General features: G+C 55.6%; 1 protein-coding gene across 1 annotated transcript in view; it reads left to right on the plus strand.

Annotated features, from left to right (window-relative positions):
• Positions 1-17,601, plus strand: part of LOC138100930 (zinc finger protein Eos-like) — a 73,651-nt gene that overhangs the window by 18,903 nt on the left and 37,147 nt on the right. Inside the window, exons 2-4 of the mRNA XM_068998753.1 lie at positions 194-247; positions 5,141-5,266; positions 12,672-12,770. Coding sequence (XP_068854854.1) covers positions 208-247; positions 5,141-5,266; positions 12,672-12,770 — 265 coding nt within the window. The 5' untranslated portion in view covers positions 194-207. The remainder of the gene's footprint in view (positions 1-193; positions 248-5,140; positions 5,267-12,671; positions 12,771-17,601) is intronic.

A 17,601-nucleotide genomic window follows, 5' to 3' on the forward strand; every position in this document is an offset into this window, starting at 1 on the left:
CTTTGGATTCTCCCGGAATTCCGGGAGCTCCCTTTGGATCCGACCTTTTCCCTTTGGATTCTCCCGGAATTCCGGGAGCTCCCTTTGGATCCGACCTTTCCCCGGCGCCGGCGTCTCCCGAAATCCCGGAGTTTTCCAGGGCTGAAAGCTCTGGAATTCCGGGCTCCTGACGGAGTTTTCCTCCCTTTTCCAGGGAATTTCGCCGCCATGGACATCGAGGACTGCAACGCCCGCTCCTACATCACCGGTAAGGCTCCGGCACGCGTTTGTCATGGATTTTTCCCAGATTTTCCCTGGATTTCTCCCAGATTTTTCCCAGATTTATTTCCGGATTTTCCCCCTGATTTTTCTCAGATTTTCCCAGACTTTTCCCAGCTTTTCCTGGATTTTTCCCAGATTTTTCCCAGATTTTTCCCGGATTTTTCCTGGATTTATCCCGGATTTTTCCCAGATTTTCCCCAAATTTTCCCCAGATTTTTCCTGGATTTTTCCCAGATTTATTTCCGGATTTTTCCCCTGATTTTTGCCAGATTTTCCCCTGATTTTTCCCAGCTTTTCCCCAGATTTTTCCCAGATTTTCCTGGATTTTCCCCGGATTTTCACCGGATTTTCCCGGATTTTTTCCCCGATTTTTCCCAGATTTTCCCCGATTTTTCCTGGACTTTTCCCCGATTTTTCCCAGATTTATTTCCGGATTTTCCCCCATATTTTCCCCAAATTTTCCCCAAATTTTTCCCAAATTTTCCCCAGATTTCTCCCAGATTTTCCCAGATTTTCCCCCAATTTTTCCCAGATTTTTCCCGGATTTTTCCCCTGATTTTTGCCAGATTTTCCCCAATTTTTCCCTGATTTTTCTCAGATTTTCCTGGATTTTTCCTGGATTTTTCCTGGATTTTTCCTGGATTTTTCCTGGATTTTTCCCAGATTTTCCCCGGATTTTCCCTGGATTTTCCCGGATTTTGTCCCCAATTTTTCCCCAGATTTTTCCCAGATTTTTCTGATTTTTCCTGGACTTTTCCCCAATTTTCCTAGATTTATTTCCAGATTTTTCCCATATTTTCCCCTGACTTTTCCCCAATTTTTCCCAGATTTTCCCCAGTTTTCCCCAGATTTTCCCCAGATTTTCCCCAGATTTTTCTCAGATTTTCCCAGATTTTCCCCAGCTTTTCCTGGATTTTTCCCGGATTTTCCCCAGATTTTCCCCGCATTTTCCCCGCATTTTTCCTGGATTTTCCCCGAATTTTCCCCAAATTTCTCCCAGATTTTTCCCTGATTTTTCCCAGATTTTCCCAATTTTTCCCAGATTTTCCCCGATTTTTCCTGGACTTTTCCCCAATTTTTCCCAGATTTATTTCCCGGATTTTTCCCAGCTTTTCCCCAGATTTTCCTGGATTTTCCCCAGATTTTCCCGGATTTTCCCAGATTTTTCCTGGATTTTCCCTGGATTTTCCCTGGATTTTCCCCAGATTTTCCCAGCTTTTCCCAGACTTTTCCCAGCTTTTCCACAGATTTCTCCCAGATTTTCCCGGAGTTTTCCCAGGTTTTTTTCTGGATTTCCCCCAGCTTTTTCCCAGCTTTTCCCCAGATTTTCCCGGATTTTTCCCGGATTTTTCTGATTTTTCCTCGACTTTTCCCCAATTTTTCCCAGATTTATTTCCGGATTTTTCCCCTGATTTTTCCCAGATTTTCCCCAATTTTTCCTGGATTTTTCTCACATTTTCCCCAGATCTTTCCCAGATTTTCCCCAATTTTTCCCCGATTTTCCTGAGTTTCCCCCGGATTTTTCCTGGATTTTTCCAGGATTGTTCCCAGATTTTTCCCCGATTTTTTCCTGAATTTTTCCCAGATTTTCCCCAAATTTTTCCCAGATTTTCCCCTGATTTTTCCCAGACTTTTCCCAGCTTTTCCCCAGATTTTCCTGAATTTTTCCCCGATTTTTCCCAGATTTTCCCAGACTTCTCCCAGCTTTTTTCCCAGATTTTCTGCAGTTTTTTCCCTGATTTTTCCCCGATATTTCCCCAATTTTTCCCCGATTTTCCCCGGATTTCTCCCTGATTTTTCCCCAGTTTTCCCGGATTTTTCCCGGATTTTTCCCAGCTTTTTCCCAGCTTTTTCCCTGATTTCCCCCCAGATTTTCCCGGATTTTTGGGGCTGGATTTGAGGAGGAACATTGGGAACGTCGCTGTTTAAGCACCCGGGGAGGGCTGAATTCCATGAAATTCCCAAGATTGGAGCTGTTGTTCCCTGCCGATATTCCCAACGTTTTTTTGGGAATCTGGGAGGAAAACCCATTCCCTGTGTTGAGTTTGGGGCTGGATCCATCCCGATCTCCGGGATCCCCTGCCTGAATCCAGGTGCAATTCCAGGGATTTTTCCATGGAATATCCAGGATCCATCACCGGGACCCCAACCCGGCTCCAGAAGGAATTCCAGGGCTGGATTTAAAGGATCCCGACCCCAAAATCATCGATTCGGTTGGGATTTACCCCGATTCCCAAGGAATCTGAGTGGGGAAATTCCGGACTTTTTCCAGCTTTTCCCACAGATTCAGGGCTGGAAAATCCCACGGGAATTTTACCAGGGGCTGGAATTCGCGTGGGAGCCGGGAATGGAGGAGGGGGGAGGGGTGGGGACGGGCCATTCCCGCTTGGATTGGGGCTGGAATTTCCAGGAGCTCGAGGCTGGAGCCGCTCCCGGAGGGGAGGGAATGGTTCAAATTCCAGCTTGGCAGCGGCGAGGGAATGAGATCCAGGAAAATTCCAGGAGGGAGAAGCTGTTCCAGGGGGCTTGGAATGTTCCCAGGAAAGCCGGAGCTGGAATTGCCCCGCAGGGATCGGGGAGGGGGAGGGGGAGAGGGGAGGGGGAGGTGGGAAGGGAATTTGCCGGGTTTGGAATCTTCCCGTGGATGCTCATCCCCAAAAAAAAAAAAAAATAAATGGGTTTGGATCCAGGCTGCCGGCGTTCCTGCCGGGAAGCTGAGCCTTTGGAGCCGTCCCGGATCTGTCCTGGATCCATCCTGAGCCCCTGGATCCATCCCGGATCTGTCCTGGATCCTTCCTGGATCTGTCCCGGATCCTTCCTGAGCCCCTGGAGCCATCCCGGATCTGTCCCGGATCCATCCTGAGCCCCTGGATCCATCCCGGATCTGTCCTGGATCCTTCCTGAGCCCCTGGAGCCATCCCGGATCTGTCCCGGATCCATCCTGGATCTGTCCCGGATCCTTCCTGGATCTGTCCCAGATCCCTCCTGAGCCCCTGGAGCCATCCCGGGTCCATCCCGGATCCATCCCGGATCCATCCCGGATCCATCCCAGATCCCTCCTGAGCCTCTGGATCCATCCCGGATCTGTCCCGGATCCCCCCTGAGCCCCTGGAGCCATCCCGGATCTGTCCCGGATCCATCCTGGATCTGTCCCGGATCCTTCCTGAGCCCCTGGAGCCATCCCGGATCCGTCCCGGATCCATCCCGGATCCCTCCTGAGCCTCTGGATCCATCCCGGATCTGTCCCGGATCCCCCCTGAGCCTCTGGATCCATCCCGGATCCATCCCGGATCCCCCCTGAGCCCCTGGATCCATCCCGGATCTGTCCCGGATCCATCCTGGATCTGTCCCGGATCCCTCCCGAGCCCCTGGATCCATCCCGGATCCATCCCAGCTCCTTCCCGAGCCTCTGGAGCCATCCCGGATCCCTCCTGAGCCCCTGGATCCATCCTGGATCTGTCCCAGCTCCTTCCCGAGCCCCTGGATCCATCCCGGATCCATCCCGGATTCCTCCCGAGCCTCTGGATCCATCCCGGATTCCTCCCGAGCCTCTGGAACCATCCCGGATCCCTCCCGGATCTGTCCCGGATTCCATCCCGAGCCTCTGGAGCCATCCCGGATCCGTCCCGGATCCCTCCCGAGCCTCTGGATCCATCCCGGATCCCTCCCGAGCCCCTGGATCCATCCCGGATCCCTCCTGAGCCTCTGGATCCATCCCGGATCCGTCCCGGATCTGTCCCAGCTCCTTCCCGAGCCCCTGGATCCATCCCGGATCCCTCCCGAGCCTCTGGATCCATCTCGGATCCACCCCGGATCCCTCCTGAGCCTCTGGAGCCCTCCCGGATCCATCCCGGATCCCTCCCGGATCCCTCCCGAGCCTCTGGATCCATCCCGGCTCCCTCCTGTCCCATCCTATTCCATGGCACCCCCAGCTCCATCCCCTGGATCTCTGCCTGCCCCGGTTCCCATTCCCGGCCCCATTCCCGCTGCAATTCCCACTCCCCGACTTTCGGGAATGCTCCATTCCTCATCCCTATCCCACAAAAATCTGGGATCTCACCAAATTCTGGGATCCCACAAAAATCTGGGATCCCTCCCTCCCTCTTCCCTTCCCACATTCCCATCCCTTTTCCCTCCTCCGCTTTCCCATTCCCGCTGCAATTCCCACTCCCTGACTTTTGGGAATGCTCCATTCCTCATCCCTATCCCACAAAAATCGGGGATCCCACCAATCTGGGATCCCACCAAAATCTGGGATCCCTCCCTCCTCCTTTCCCACATTCCCATCCCTTTTCCCTCCTCCCCTTTCCCATTCCCGGCCCCATTCCCGCTGCAATTCCCACTCCCAGACTTTCGGGAATGCTCCATTCCTCATCCCACCAAAATCTGGGATCCCACCAAAATCTGGGATCCCACCAAAATCTGGGATCCCTCCCTCTTCCCCTTCCCACATTCCCATCCCTTTTCCCTCCTCCTCCTCCTCCCCTTTCCCATTCCCGCTGCAATTCTCACTCCCCGACTTTCGGGAATGCTCCATTCCTCATCCCTATCCCACAAAAATCTGGGATCTCACCAAATTCTGGGATCTCACCAAATTCTGGGATCTCTCCCTCTTCCCTTCCCACATTCCCATTCCCGGCCCCATTCCCGCTGCAATTCCCACTCCCAGACTTTCGGGAATGCTCCATTCCTCATCCCTATCCCACAAAAATCTGGGATCCCTCTCTCCCTCCCTCTTCCCTTCCCACATTCCCATCCCTTTTCCCTCCCTCCCTCCCTCCCTCCCTCCTCCTCCTCCTCCTCCTCCTCCTCCCCTCTCTCCCCCATTCCCGGCGCTCTTCCCGCTGCCTCCTGAGCGCGGCTTTTCCCTGGATTCCAGGAATCTGCTCTTCCTGGAAGGTGAGCGGCTGCGTGCGCCCCGCCAGCACCGCCCTGCGCCCTCCCGGGATCCCGCGCTGCTTCCCGGGAATCGGCATCCAGGGAGCTCCGGGATACCTCCAGCAAGGTACGGGATCCTTGGAATTCCGGGATAATCCCCCCCCTTCCCCCCCCCGGCAGAACTCAGCGCTGGGGGGTGGAAAAGCGGCCGCCAGCAGGGGATTGAAGGAAGGGAGGGAGGGATGGAATTCCCGGGGCTGGAAGGAGGGAGGAGGGAAAGCGGGAATGCTCTGGCCACTCCCCGAGGTGGGATCAGAGGGATTTAGGGATTTGGGAGGAGCCGGAGATTCCCGGAGTGGCTCCAGGAGGGATTTGGGGTTTGTTGGAATTGCCGGGTTGGGGAGAAGAGCGGAGCGCGAGCTGGGATCGGGATGAAGCTTCGGGATATTCCTGAAGGTCGGTGCTGAGCCGCTCCGGGGGATTTGGGATTTCGGGATTTCGGGGTTCTGGAATTCCGTGTGTCGGGAGGGGAGGGTCCGTGGAGTGGGGTCGGAGCCGGGTGGGCTCTGGGATCATCCCAGTTTGATCCAGTCCGGGGGATTTGGGATTTCGGGGTTCTGGAATTCCGTGTGCCGGGAGGGGAGGGTCCGTGGAGTGGGATCGGAGCCGGGTGGGATCGGGATGAGGCTCCGGGATCATCCCAAGGGTCGGTGCTGAGCCGGTCCGGGGGATTTGGGATTCGGGATGTGCCCCTGGATCGGCTCCAGAGGGGGATTTAGGGATCCTGGAATTCCGTGTGCCGGGAGGGGAGGGTCCGTGGAGTGGGATCGGAGCCGGGTGGGCTCTGGGATCATCCCAGTTTGATCCAGTCCGGGGGATTTGGGATTCGGGATGTGCCCCTGGATCGGCTCCAGAGGGGAATTTAGGGATCCTGGAATTCCGTGTGCCGGGAGGGGAGGGTCCGTGGAGTGGGGTGGGATCGGGATGAGGCTCCGGGATCATTCCAGGGGTCGGTGCTGATCCGGTCCGGGGGATTTCGGGATTCTGGAATTCCGTGTGCCGGGAGGGGAGGGTCCGTGGAGTGGGGTCGGAGCCGGGTGGGATCGGGATGGGGCTCCGGGATCATCCCGAGGGTCGGTGCTGATCCGGTCCGGGGGATTTGGGATTTGGGATGTGCCCCTGGATCAGCTCCAGAGGGGGATTTAGGGATCCTGGAATTCCGTGTGCCGGGAGGGGAGGGTCCGTGGAGTGGGGTGGGATCGGGATGGGGCTCCGGGATCATTCCAGGGGTCGGTGCTGATCCGGTCCGGGGGATTTGGGATTCGGGATTTCGGGATTTCGGGGTTCTGGAATTCCGTGTGCCGGGAGGGAAGGGTCCGTGGAGTGGGATCGGAGCCGGGTGGGATCGGGACGGGGCTCCGGGATCATCCCGAGGGTCGGTGCTGATCCAGTTTGGGGGATTTGGGATTTCGGGATTCTGGAATTCCGTGTGCCGGGAGGGGAGGGTCCGTGGAGTGGGGTCGGAGCCGGGTGGGCTCTGGGATCATCCCAGTTTGATCCAGTTTGGGGGATTTGGGATTCCAGGATGTGCCCCTGGATCGGCTCCAGAGGGGGATTTCGGGATTCTGGAATTCCGTGTGCCGGGAGGGGAGGGTCCGTGGAGTGGGATCGGGATGGGGCTCCGGGATCATCCCGAGGGTCGGTGCTGAGCCGGTCCGGGGGATTTGGGATTTGGGATGTGCCCCTGGATCGGCTCCAGAGGGGGATTTAGGGATCCTGGAATTCCCTGTGCCGGGAGGGGAGGGTCCGTTGAGTGGGGTGGGATCGGGATGAGGCTCCGGGATCATTCCAGGGGTCGGTGCTGAGCCGGTCCGGGGGATTTGGGATTTCGGGATTTCGGGGTTCTGGAATTCCGTGTGCCGGGAGGGGAGGGTTTGTGGAGTGGGATCGGAGCCGGGTGGGATCGGGATGGGGCTCCGGGATCATCCCGAGGGTCGGTGCTGATCCGGTCCGGGGGATTTGGGATTTGGGATGTGCCCCTGGATCGGCTCCAGAGGGGAATTTAGGGATCCTGGAATTCCCTGTGCCGGGAGGGGAGGGTCCGTGGAGTGGGATCGGAGCCGGGTGGGCTCTGGGATCATCCCAGTTTGATCCAGTCCGGGGGATTTGGGATTCGGGATTTCGGGATTCTGGAATTCCCTGTGCCGGGAGGGAAGGGTCTGTGGAGTGGGATCGGGATGGGGCTCCGGGATCATCCCAGTTTGATCCAGTTTGGGGGATTCGGGATTTCGGGATGTGCCCCTGGAGTAGCCAGAGATGCTCTGGAATGAGATTTAGGGATTCTGGAATTCCTCGTGCTGGGAAAAAGCCCTTGGGAATGGGATCGGAGCCGGGTGGGGTCGGGGTGCGGCTCCGGGATCTTCCCAAGGGTCGGTGTTGTCCCACTCCGGGGGATTTGGGATTCGGGATCTGCCCCTGGATCGGCTCCAGAGGGGGAATTTAGGGATCCTGGAATTCCCTGTGCTGGGGGAGAGGTGCCCATGGAGACAGATCCAGCTCCTGAGGGGGATTTAGGGATCCTGGAGGGGGATTTAGGGATCCTGGAAAGGGGATTTAGGAATTCTGGAGGGGGATTTAGGGATCCTGGAAAGGGAATTTAGGGATCCAGGAATTCCCTGTGCTCCAGGGAAGAGCTGAGAAACTCCTGCCCCCTGAACTTCCCTTGGATCGGGATATTCCCCTCGGGATTTACCCCGAGCTCAACTCCAGAGGGGGAATTTAGGGATTCTTGAAGGAGAATTTTGGAGGGAATTTCAGAATCCTGGAATTCCCTGTGCTCCAGGGAAGAGCTGGGAAACTCCTGCCCCCCCCCAAAATTCCCTTCCCCTGGATTTTCCCCTCTGGATTTACCGTGGGACCAACTCCAGAGGGGGAATTTATTGATTTTTGAAGGAGAATTTGGGATTTTTGAAGGAGAATTTTGAGATATTTAGAGGGAATTTAAGGATCCAGGAACTCCCTGTGCTCCAGGGAAGAGCTGAGAAACTCCTGCCCCCTGAACTTCCCTTGGATCGGGATTTTCCCCTCGGGATTTACCGTGGGACCAACTCCGGAGGGGAAATTTAGGGATTTTTGAAGGGGAATTTGGGGATATTTAGAGAGAATTTCGGGATCCTGGAATTCCCTGTGCTCCAGGGAAGAGCTGGGAAACTCCTGCCCCCCTGAACTTCCCTTGGATCGGGATTTTCCCCTCGGGATTTACCCCGAGCTCAACTCCAGAGGGGGAATTCAGGGAATTCTGGAGAGGGAATTTAAGGATCCTGGAATTTCCTGTGCCCGAGGGAAGAGCTGGGAAAAATCGGATCCTTCCCTGGGATCGGGATTTTCCCCTCGGGATTTACCGTGGGATCAGCTCTGTACGGGAAATTCAGGGAATTCTGGAGAGGGAATTTAAGGATCCTGGAATTTCCTGTGCCCGAGGGAAGAGCTGGGAAAAATCGGATCCTTCCCTGGGATCGGGATTTTCCCCTCGGGATTTCCCCTTGGAATACCCGCGCAGGGCCCGCCCCGCCCCGCAGCCTTTTCTCCCCCCGGCTCCCTCGGGAGCAGCATTCCAGGCGGGAGCCGAGCGGGAACGGCTCCTCCCGGCCTTTCCCAGGCTTTTCCCACCCCTTTCTTGGGAAGGAAGGAATTTTTCACCCCCCCTCCTCCTCCCCTCTCGGGAGCTTTTGGGATGTTTGGGAAACGCGGAGCCGCTCCCAGGGCGCTTCCCGGGAATTCTTCCCGTTCCAATCCCCCAGCCCGGGGCGGGGGGGAATTTTTTTGTTTTTTGGGGTTTTTTGGGGTTTTTTTGGTTTTTTTTTTTTTCCCCGAGGTTTTTGCAGCTGCCGGAGTTTGGGAATCGCGTTCCCAGCTGCTCCAAAGGGGAACTTTGCCATCCCCCAAATTCCGCCGTTCCCATGGAAGCGCGGCCCCAGGGGGGGGAGTTTGGGGTCGGGGAGTGGGGGGGGAGTTTGGGATTTGGGATTGGGGAGGGGGGAGTTTGGGATTTGGGATTGGGGAAAGGGGGAGTTTGGGATCGAGGGGATTTGGGATCGGGGAGAGGGGAAATTGGGATCGGGGAGAGGGGGGAGTTTGGGATTTGGGATTGGGGAAAGGAGGAATTTGGGGTCGAGGGGATTTGGGATCGGGGGGGGGAGTTTGGGATTTGGGATTGGGGAAAGGGGGAGTTTGGGGTCGAGGGGATTTGGGATTGAGGAGGGGGGAGTTTGGGATCGGGGAGAGGGGGGAGTTTGGGATTTGGGATTGGGAAAGGGGGAGTTTGGGGTCGAGGGGATTTGGGATCGGGGAGGGGGGAGTTTGGGATTTGGGATTGGGGAAAGGGGGAGTTTGGGATCGAGGGGATTTGGGATCGGGGGGGGCGGAGTTTGGGATTTGGGATTGGGGAAAGGGGGAGTTTGGGATTGAGGGGATTTGGGATCGGGGAGAGGGGAGTTTGGGATCGGGGAGAGGGGGGAGTTTGGGATTTGGGATTGGGAAAGGGGGAGTTTGGGGTCGAGGGGATTTGGGATCGAGGAGGGGGGAGTTTGGGATCGGGGAGAGGGGGGAGTTTGGGATTTGGGATTGGGGAAGGGGGGGAGTTTGGGATCGAGGAGATTTGGGATGGGGGGGGGAGTTTGGGATTTGGGATTGGGGAAAGGGGGAGTTTGGGATCGAGGGGATTTGGGATCAGGGAGGGGGAATTTGGGATCGGGGAGAGGGGGGAGTTTGGGATTTGGGATTGGGGAAGGGGGGGAGTTTGGGATCGAGGGGATTTGGGATCGGGGAGGGGGGGGAGTTTGGGATTTGGGATTGGGGAAAGGGGGAGTTTGGGATCGAGGGGATTTGGGATCGGGGGGGGCGGAGTTTGGGATTTGGGATCGGGGAAAGGAGGAATTTGGGGTCGAGGGGATTTGGGATCGGGGGGGGGGAGTTTGGGATTTGGGATCGGGGAAAGGAGGAATTTGGGGTCGAGGGGATTTGGGATCGGGGAGGGGGGGGGGAGTTTGGGATTTGGGATTGGGGAAAGGGGGAGTTTGGGATCGAGGGGATTTGGGATCGGGGAGAGGGGAGTTTGGGATCGGGGAGAGGGGGGAGTTTGGGATTTGGGATTGGGAAAGGGGGAGTTTGGGGTTGAGGGGATTTGGGATCGGGGAGAGGGGAAATTGGGATCGGGGAAGGGGGGGAGTTTGGGATTTGGGATCGGGGAGAGAAATTTGGGATTGAGGGGGGGAATTTGGGATCGGGGAGGGGAGTTTGGGATCGGGGAGAGGGGGGGAGTTTGGGATTTGGGTTCGGGGGGGGGATTTGGGATTTGGGATCGGGGGGGAATTTAGGATCAGGGAGGGGTGAGGAGGAATTTGGGATTGAGGGGGAATTTGGGATTGGGGGGGATTTGGGATCGGGGAGGGGTGAGGAGGAATTTGGGATTGAGGGGGAATTTGGGATTGGGGGGATTTGGGATCGGGGAGGGGGGGAGTTTGGGATTGGGGGGAGGAATTTGGGGTCGGCGAGGGGAGTTTGGGGTCGGGGAGGGGGCATTTGGGATTTGGGATCGGGGGTGGAAAATTTGGGATTGAGGGGGGGAATTTGGGATCAGGACAATATGGGATGGGGAAGGAATTTAGGTTCAGGGGCAGGGATTTGGGATCGAGGGGGGAATTTGGGATTGGGGGGGCGAATTTGGGATGGGGGAGAATTTGGGATCAGGGGAGAATTTGGGATTTGGGGTCGGGGGGGAATTTGGGATGGGGACAGGAATTTGGGATTGGGGGGGGAAATTTGGGATCGGGACAATTTGGGATGGGAGGAGAAATTTGGGATGCTGGGGGGGGGGGTGGGGGGAATTTGGGATTTGGGATCGGGGGGGGGAATTTGGGATCGGGGGGGGCGGAATTTGGGATGAGCCGGGAGCTGCTCCAGGGAATTCGGGGAGTGGGGAGGGGCCGGGCTGGGCCCGGGGTTGGGATCGGGATCAGGATCGGGATCGGGATCGGGATCGGGATCGGGATTGGGATCGGGATCAGGATCGGTGCCCCGGGAGCTGGGAGTTGTCAGGGAAAGGAATTCAGGAGGGATCCAGGGGGATCTGAGGGGATCCAGGGGGGGATTCAAGGGGATCCAGGGGGGTCCAGGGGACTTGAGGGGGGATCCAGGGGGGATCCAGGAGAGTCCAGGGGGGATCCAGAGGGATTCGAGGGGATTCAAGGGGATCCAGAGGGGAGCCAGGGGGGATCCAGGGGGGAGCCAGGGGGGATCCAGGGGGATTCGAGGGGTTTGGATCCCTTGGGATCACCGGGATGGGGGATGGGAGCGGGAATGGGATTGGGAGTGGGAATGGGATCGGGAGTGGGAGCAAATCCCAGCCCCAGCCCCTTCCCAAATCCAGGATTGGGGTTTGGAATCGGGATTGGGATCGGGAACGGGATCGGGAATGGGAGCGAATTCCTGTCCCAGCCCTTCCCAAATCTGGGATTGGGGTTTGGGATCGGGAGTGGGATCAGGAATGGGATCAGGAATGGGAGCGAATTCCTGTCCTAGCCCTTCCCAAATCCGGGATTGGGGTTTGGGATCGGGAGTGGGATCAGGAATGGGATCAGGAATGGAAGCGAATTCTGGCCCCGGCCCTTCCCAAATCTGGGATTGGGGTTTGGGATCGGGAACGGGATCGGGAATGGGAGCGAATTCCTGTCCCAGCCCTTCCCAAATCTGGGATTGGGGTTTGGGATCGGGAACGGGATCGGGAATGGGAGCGAATTCCTGTCCCAGCCCTTCCCAAATCCAGGCAGGGAGTTTGGGATCGGGAATGGGAACCAATCCCAGCCCCAACCCCTTCCCAAATCTGGGATTTGGGTTTGGGATCAGGAATGGGAGCGGGGATGGGATCGGGAACGGGATCGGGAACGGGATCGGGAGTGGGAGCGGGAATGGGAATGGGAGCAAATCCCAGCCCCAACCCCTTCCCAAATCTGGGAACGGGGTTTGGGATCGGGAACGGGATCGGGAGTGGGATCGGGAGTGGGATCAGGAATGGGATCGGGAGTGGGATCGGGAGTGGGATCGGGAGTGGGATCGGGAATGGGATCAGGAATGGGAGCGAATTCCGGCCCCGGCCCTTCCCAAATCTGGGATTGGGATCAGGAACGGGATCGGGAATGGGATCAGGAATGGGATCGGGAATGGGATCGGGAACGGGATCGGGAACGGGAACAAATCCCGGCCCCTTCCCAAATCCAGGGAGGGGGGTTGGGATCAGGAATGGGAGGGAATCCAGGTCCCAGTTTGGGCATTCCCATTCCCAGTCTGACCCTTCCCATTCCCAGTCTGCCCAGTCCCATTCCCAGTCTGACCAGTCCCGTTCCCAGTCTGACCCTGCCCGTTCCCAGTCTGACCCTGCCCATTCCCAGTCTGACCAGTCCCGTTCCCAGTCTGACCCTGCCCATTCCCAGTCTGCCCAGTCCCGTTCCCAGTCTGACCAGTCCGTGTCCCCCCAGGCCGCGGGGATTCCCCCCTGGAGCCGGAATTCCGCTCGGCCGTGGTGGGAGCGGCCGCCCGGAGCCCGCCCAGCCCCCGCTCGTCCCCTCGGTCCCCCGGTGAGTATTCCCAGAATTCCCAGAATTCCCAAATTCCCGAAATCCCAAATTCCCGAAATCCCAAATTCCCAAATTCCCGAAATCCCAGAATTCCCAGAGTTCCCAAATTCCCAGAATTCCCCAATTCCCAAATGCCCAGAATTCCCAAATTCCCGAAATCCCAGAATTCCCAAATTCCCAGAATTCCCAAAATTCCCAGAATTCCCAAATTCCCGAAATCCCAAATTCCCGAAATCCCAGAATTCCCAGAATTCCCCAATTCCCAGAATTCCCAAATTCCCAAAATCCCAAATTCCCGAAATCCCAGAATTCCCAAATTCCACAATTCCCAAATGCCCAGAATTCCCAGAGTTCCCAAATTCCCAAATGCCCAGAGTTCCCAAATTCCCAAAATTCCCAAATTCCCAGAATTCCCGGAGTTCCCAGAATTCCCCAGAATATTCCCGAAATTCCCAAAATAATCCCAGAATATCCCCAAAATTCCCAGAATTTTCCCGAAATTCCCAGAACATTCCCAGAAGTCACAGAACATTCCCTGAATATTCCCTGAATTCCCAAAATTCCCAGAAAATTCCCAGAATTCCCAGAATATTCCCAAAATTCCCAGCATTCTCAGGATCTTCCCAAAATTCCCAGCATTCCCAGAACATTCCCAGAATTCTCAGAAAATTCCCAGAATATTCCCAAAATTCCTGGAATTCCCAAAATTCCCAGAACATTCCCAAAAATTGCCAGAATATTCCCAGAATTCACAGAACATTCCCAGAATATTCCCTGAATTCCCCAAATTCCCAGAAAATTCCCAGAATTCTCAGAATTTTCCTGAAATTCCCAGAATGTTCCCAGAATTCCCAGAATTCACCGAATATTCCTGAAATTCCCAGAAAATTCCCAGAATTCCCATAATATTCCCAGAATTCCCAGAAATCCCAGATTATTCCCCAAATTCCTAAATATTCCCAGAATTCCCAGAATATTCCCAGAATTCCCAGCATTCCCAGAATATGCCCAGAATATTCCCAGAATTCCCGAAATTCCCAGAATATTCCCAAAATTCCCAGCATTCTCAGGATCTTCCCAAAATTCCCAGCATTCCAAGAATATTCCCAGAATTCCCAGAATTTTCCCAAAAATTCCCAGAACATTCCCAGAATTCCCAGAATTCCTGAAATTCCCAAAAGTCCCAGAATTCCCAAAAATTCCCAGAACATTCCCAGTATTCCCAGAAGTCCCAGAATATTCCCAGAATTCCCAGAATTCCCAGAATTCCCAAAATATTCCCCAAATTCCCAGAACCCGGAATTCCCAGAATATTCCCAAAAATTCCCCAATTCCGAGAATTCCCAAAATTCCCAGAACATTCCCAAAATTCCCAGAATATTCCCAAAATGCCCAGAATATTCCCAAAAATTCCCAAAATATTCCCAGAATTCCCAGAACATTCCCCAAAAAATTCCCAAAAAATTCCCAAACTATTCCCAAAATTCCCAGAACGTTCCCAGTATTCCCAGAAATCCCAGAATATTCCTGAATTTCCCTCCGAATTCCCTCAGCTCCCTCATTCCTGACCCCACATTCCCACTGGAAAACACCCGGGAGCTCCGGAATTTCGGCATTCCAGAGGTGCCAGTGCCGGGAATCCGATGGAATGTGGGAAAATCCGATGGAATCTGGGAATTCCCTGAGGGAATGTGGGAAAACACCGGGAATTTCCTGGGAATTTCCCGGGAATTTGCTCCGAATTCCCTCCGATCCCTCATTCCTGATCTCGTTTTTGTCTTGGAAAACACCGGGGAGCTCCGGAATTTCGGCATTCCAGAGGGTGCCAGTGCCGGGAATCCGAGGGAATGTGGGAAAATCCGAGGGAATGTGGGAAAACACCGGGAATTCTCTGGAAATTCCCTCCGAATTCGCTCCGAATTCCCTCAGCTCCCTCATTCCTGACCCCCCCATTCCCACTGGGAGCTCCTCAGGGATGCGGAATTTCGGCATTCCAGAGGTGCCAGTGCCGGGAATCGGAGGGAATGTGGGAAAATCCGATGGAATCTGGGAATTCCCTGAGGGAATCTGGGAAAACACCGGGAATTCTCTGGAAATTCCCTCCGAATTCCCTCAGCTCCCTCATTCCTGACCCCACATTCCCACTGGGAGCTCCTCAGGGATGCGGAATTTTGGCATTCCAGAGGGTGACAGTGCTGGGAATCCGATGGAATGTGGGAAAATCCGATGGAATCTGGGAAAACACCGGGAATTTCCTGGGAATTCCCTGGGAATTCGCTCCAAATTCCCTCAGCTCCCTCATTCCTGACCCCACATTCCCACTGGAAAACACCTGGGAGCTCCGGAATTTCGGCATTCCAGAGGTGCCAGTGCCGGGAATCCGAGGGAATGTGGGAAAATCCGATGGAATCTGGGAATTCCCTGAGGGAATGTGGGAAAACACCGGGAATTTCCTGGGAATTTCCCGGGAATTTGCTCCGAATTCCCTCCGCTCCCTCATTCCTGACCCCACATTCCCATTGGAAAACACCGGGGAGCTCCGGAATTTCGGCATTCCAGAGGTGCCACTGCTGGGAATCCGATGGAATGTGGGAAAATCCGAGGGAATGTGGGAAAATCCAATGGAATCTGGGAATTCCCTGAGGGAATCTGGGAATTTCCCCAGAATTCCCTGGGAATTCCCTCCGAATTCCCTCAGCTCCCTCATTCCTGACCCCCCCCCATTCCCTCCGGGAAGGAATCTCGGCATTCCAGAGGGGGAGGCGGCCTCACCTCCTCTTGGAATCCGCTGGAATGTGGGATAATCCCTCTGGAATGTGGGATAATCCCTCTGGAATGTGGCAGGATCCCTCTGGAATGTGGCAGGATCCCTCTGGAATGTGGGACAATCCCTCTGGAATGTGGGACGATCCCTCTGGAATGCGGCAGGATCCCGCCTTTCCCCCCCCTTTCCCAGCTGCTCTGATCCCTCCCGAGAATTCCCGGGAATTCCGGCTCCGGCCGAGATTCCAGAGGGAGGAGAAAATTTGGGAAAAACCCGAACCCGTTCCCTGAGGGAATGAGGGAGAGAGGAGGGGGAAAATCCCGAGAAAAGGAGGGAGCGGAGCCGGGAATTCCGCTGGAATTTCCCTGGGAATGCCTCTGGAATTTCCCCGGGAATTCCGCTGGAATTGCCCCGGGAATGCCTCTGGAATTGCCCCGGGAATTCTGCTGGAATTTCCCTGGGAATGCTGCTGGAATTGCCCTGGGAATGCCTCTGGAATTTCCCCGGGAATTCTGCTGGAATTGCCCTGGGAATGCCTCTGGAATTGCCCCGGGAATTCCGCTGGAATTGCCCCGGGAATGCCTCTGGAATTGCCCCGGGAATGCTGCTGGAATTGCCCCGGGAATTCCGCTGGAATTGCCCTGGGAATGCCTCTGGAATTGCCCCGGGAATTCTGCTGGAATTGCCCTGGGAATGCCTCTGGAATTGCCCCGGGAATTCTGCTGGAATTGCCCCGGGAATGCCTCTGGAATTTCCCCGGGAATTCTGCTGGAATTGCCCCAGGAATGCCTCTGGAATTGCCCCAGGAATGCCTCTGGAATTGCCCTGGGAATTCTGCTGGAATTGCCCCAGGAATGCCTCTGGAATTGCCCTGGGAATGCCTCTGGAATTGCCCCGGGAATTCTGCTGGAATTGCCCCGGGAATTCTGCTGGAATTGCCCCGGGAATTCTGCTGGAATTGCCCCGGGAATGCCTCTGGAATTTCCCCGGGAATTCCGCTGGAATTGCCCCAGGAATGCCTCTGGAATTGCCCTGGGAATTCTGCTGGAATTGCCCCAGGAATGCCTCTGGAATTGCCCTGGGAATGCCTCTGGAATTGCCCCGGGAATTCTGCTGGAATTTCCCTGGGAATTCTGCTGGAATTGCCCCGGGAATGCCTCTGGAATTGCCCCGGGAATTCCGCTGGAATTGCCCCAGGAATGCCTCTGGAATTGCCCTGAGAATTCTGCTGGAATTGCCCCGGGAATGCCTCTGGAATTGCCCCGGGAATTCTGCTGGAATTTCCCTGGGAATGCTGCTGGAATTGCCCTGGGAATGCCTCTGGAATTTCCCCGGGAATTCTGCTGGAATTGCCCTGGGAATTCCGCTGGAATTGCCCCAGGAATGCCTCTGGAATTGCCCTGGGAATTCTGCTGGAATTGCCCCAGGAATGCCTCTGGAATTGCCCTGGGAATGCCTCTGGAATTGCCCCGGGAATTCTGCTGGAATTGCCCTGGGAATTCTGCTGGAATTGCCCCGGGAATTCCGCTGGAATTGCCCCGGGAATGCCTCTGGAATTGCCCCGGGAATTCCGCTGGAATTGCCCCGGGAGCGCTCAGGGGTGGGGGGGGAGGAGCCCGGAGCAGAATTCCAGGGATTTGTGGGGGGTGGGAAAAGCCGCGGGAGGAGGAATCGATTCCCTGAATCCCGGCCCTGAATCCCTAAATTCCCCGAATTCCTGAATTCCTGAATCCTTCCCTGAATCCTGAATTCCCTAAATCCCTGAATTCCTGAATTCCTGAATCCTTCCCTGAATCCTGAATTCCCTAAATCCCTGAATTCCCTGAATTCCCTGAATCCTTCCTTGAATCCTTCCCTGAATCCCGAATCCTTCAATCCTGAATTCCCTGAATTCCCTGAATCCCAAATCCCTGAATTCCTTGAATTCCCTGAATCCTTCCCTGAATTCCCTGAATCCTTCCCTGAATCCTGAATTCCCTGAATCCTTCCTTGAATCCTTCCCTGAATCCCTGAATCCTGAATTCCCTGAATTCCCTGAATCCTGAATTCCCTGAATTCCCTGAATCC

Source organism: Aphelocoma coerulescens, unplaced genomic scaffold (genome assembly GCF_041296385.1).
Source record: "Aphelocoma coerulescens isolate FSJ_1873_10779 unplaced genomic scaffold, UR_Acoe_1.0 HiC_scaffold_168, whole genome shotgun sequence".
Classification (NCBI taxonomy): domain Eukaryota; kingdom Metazoa; phylum Chordata; class Aves; order Passeriformes; family Corvidae; genus Aphelocoma; species Aphelocoma coerulescens.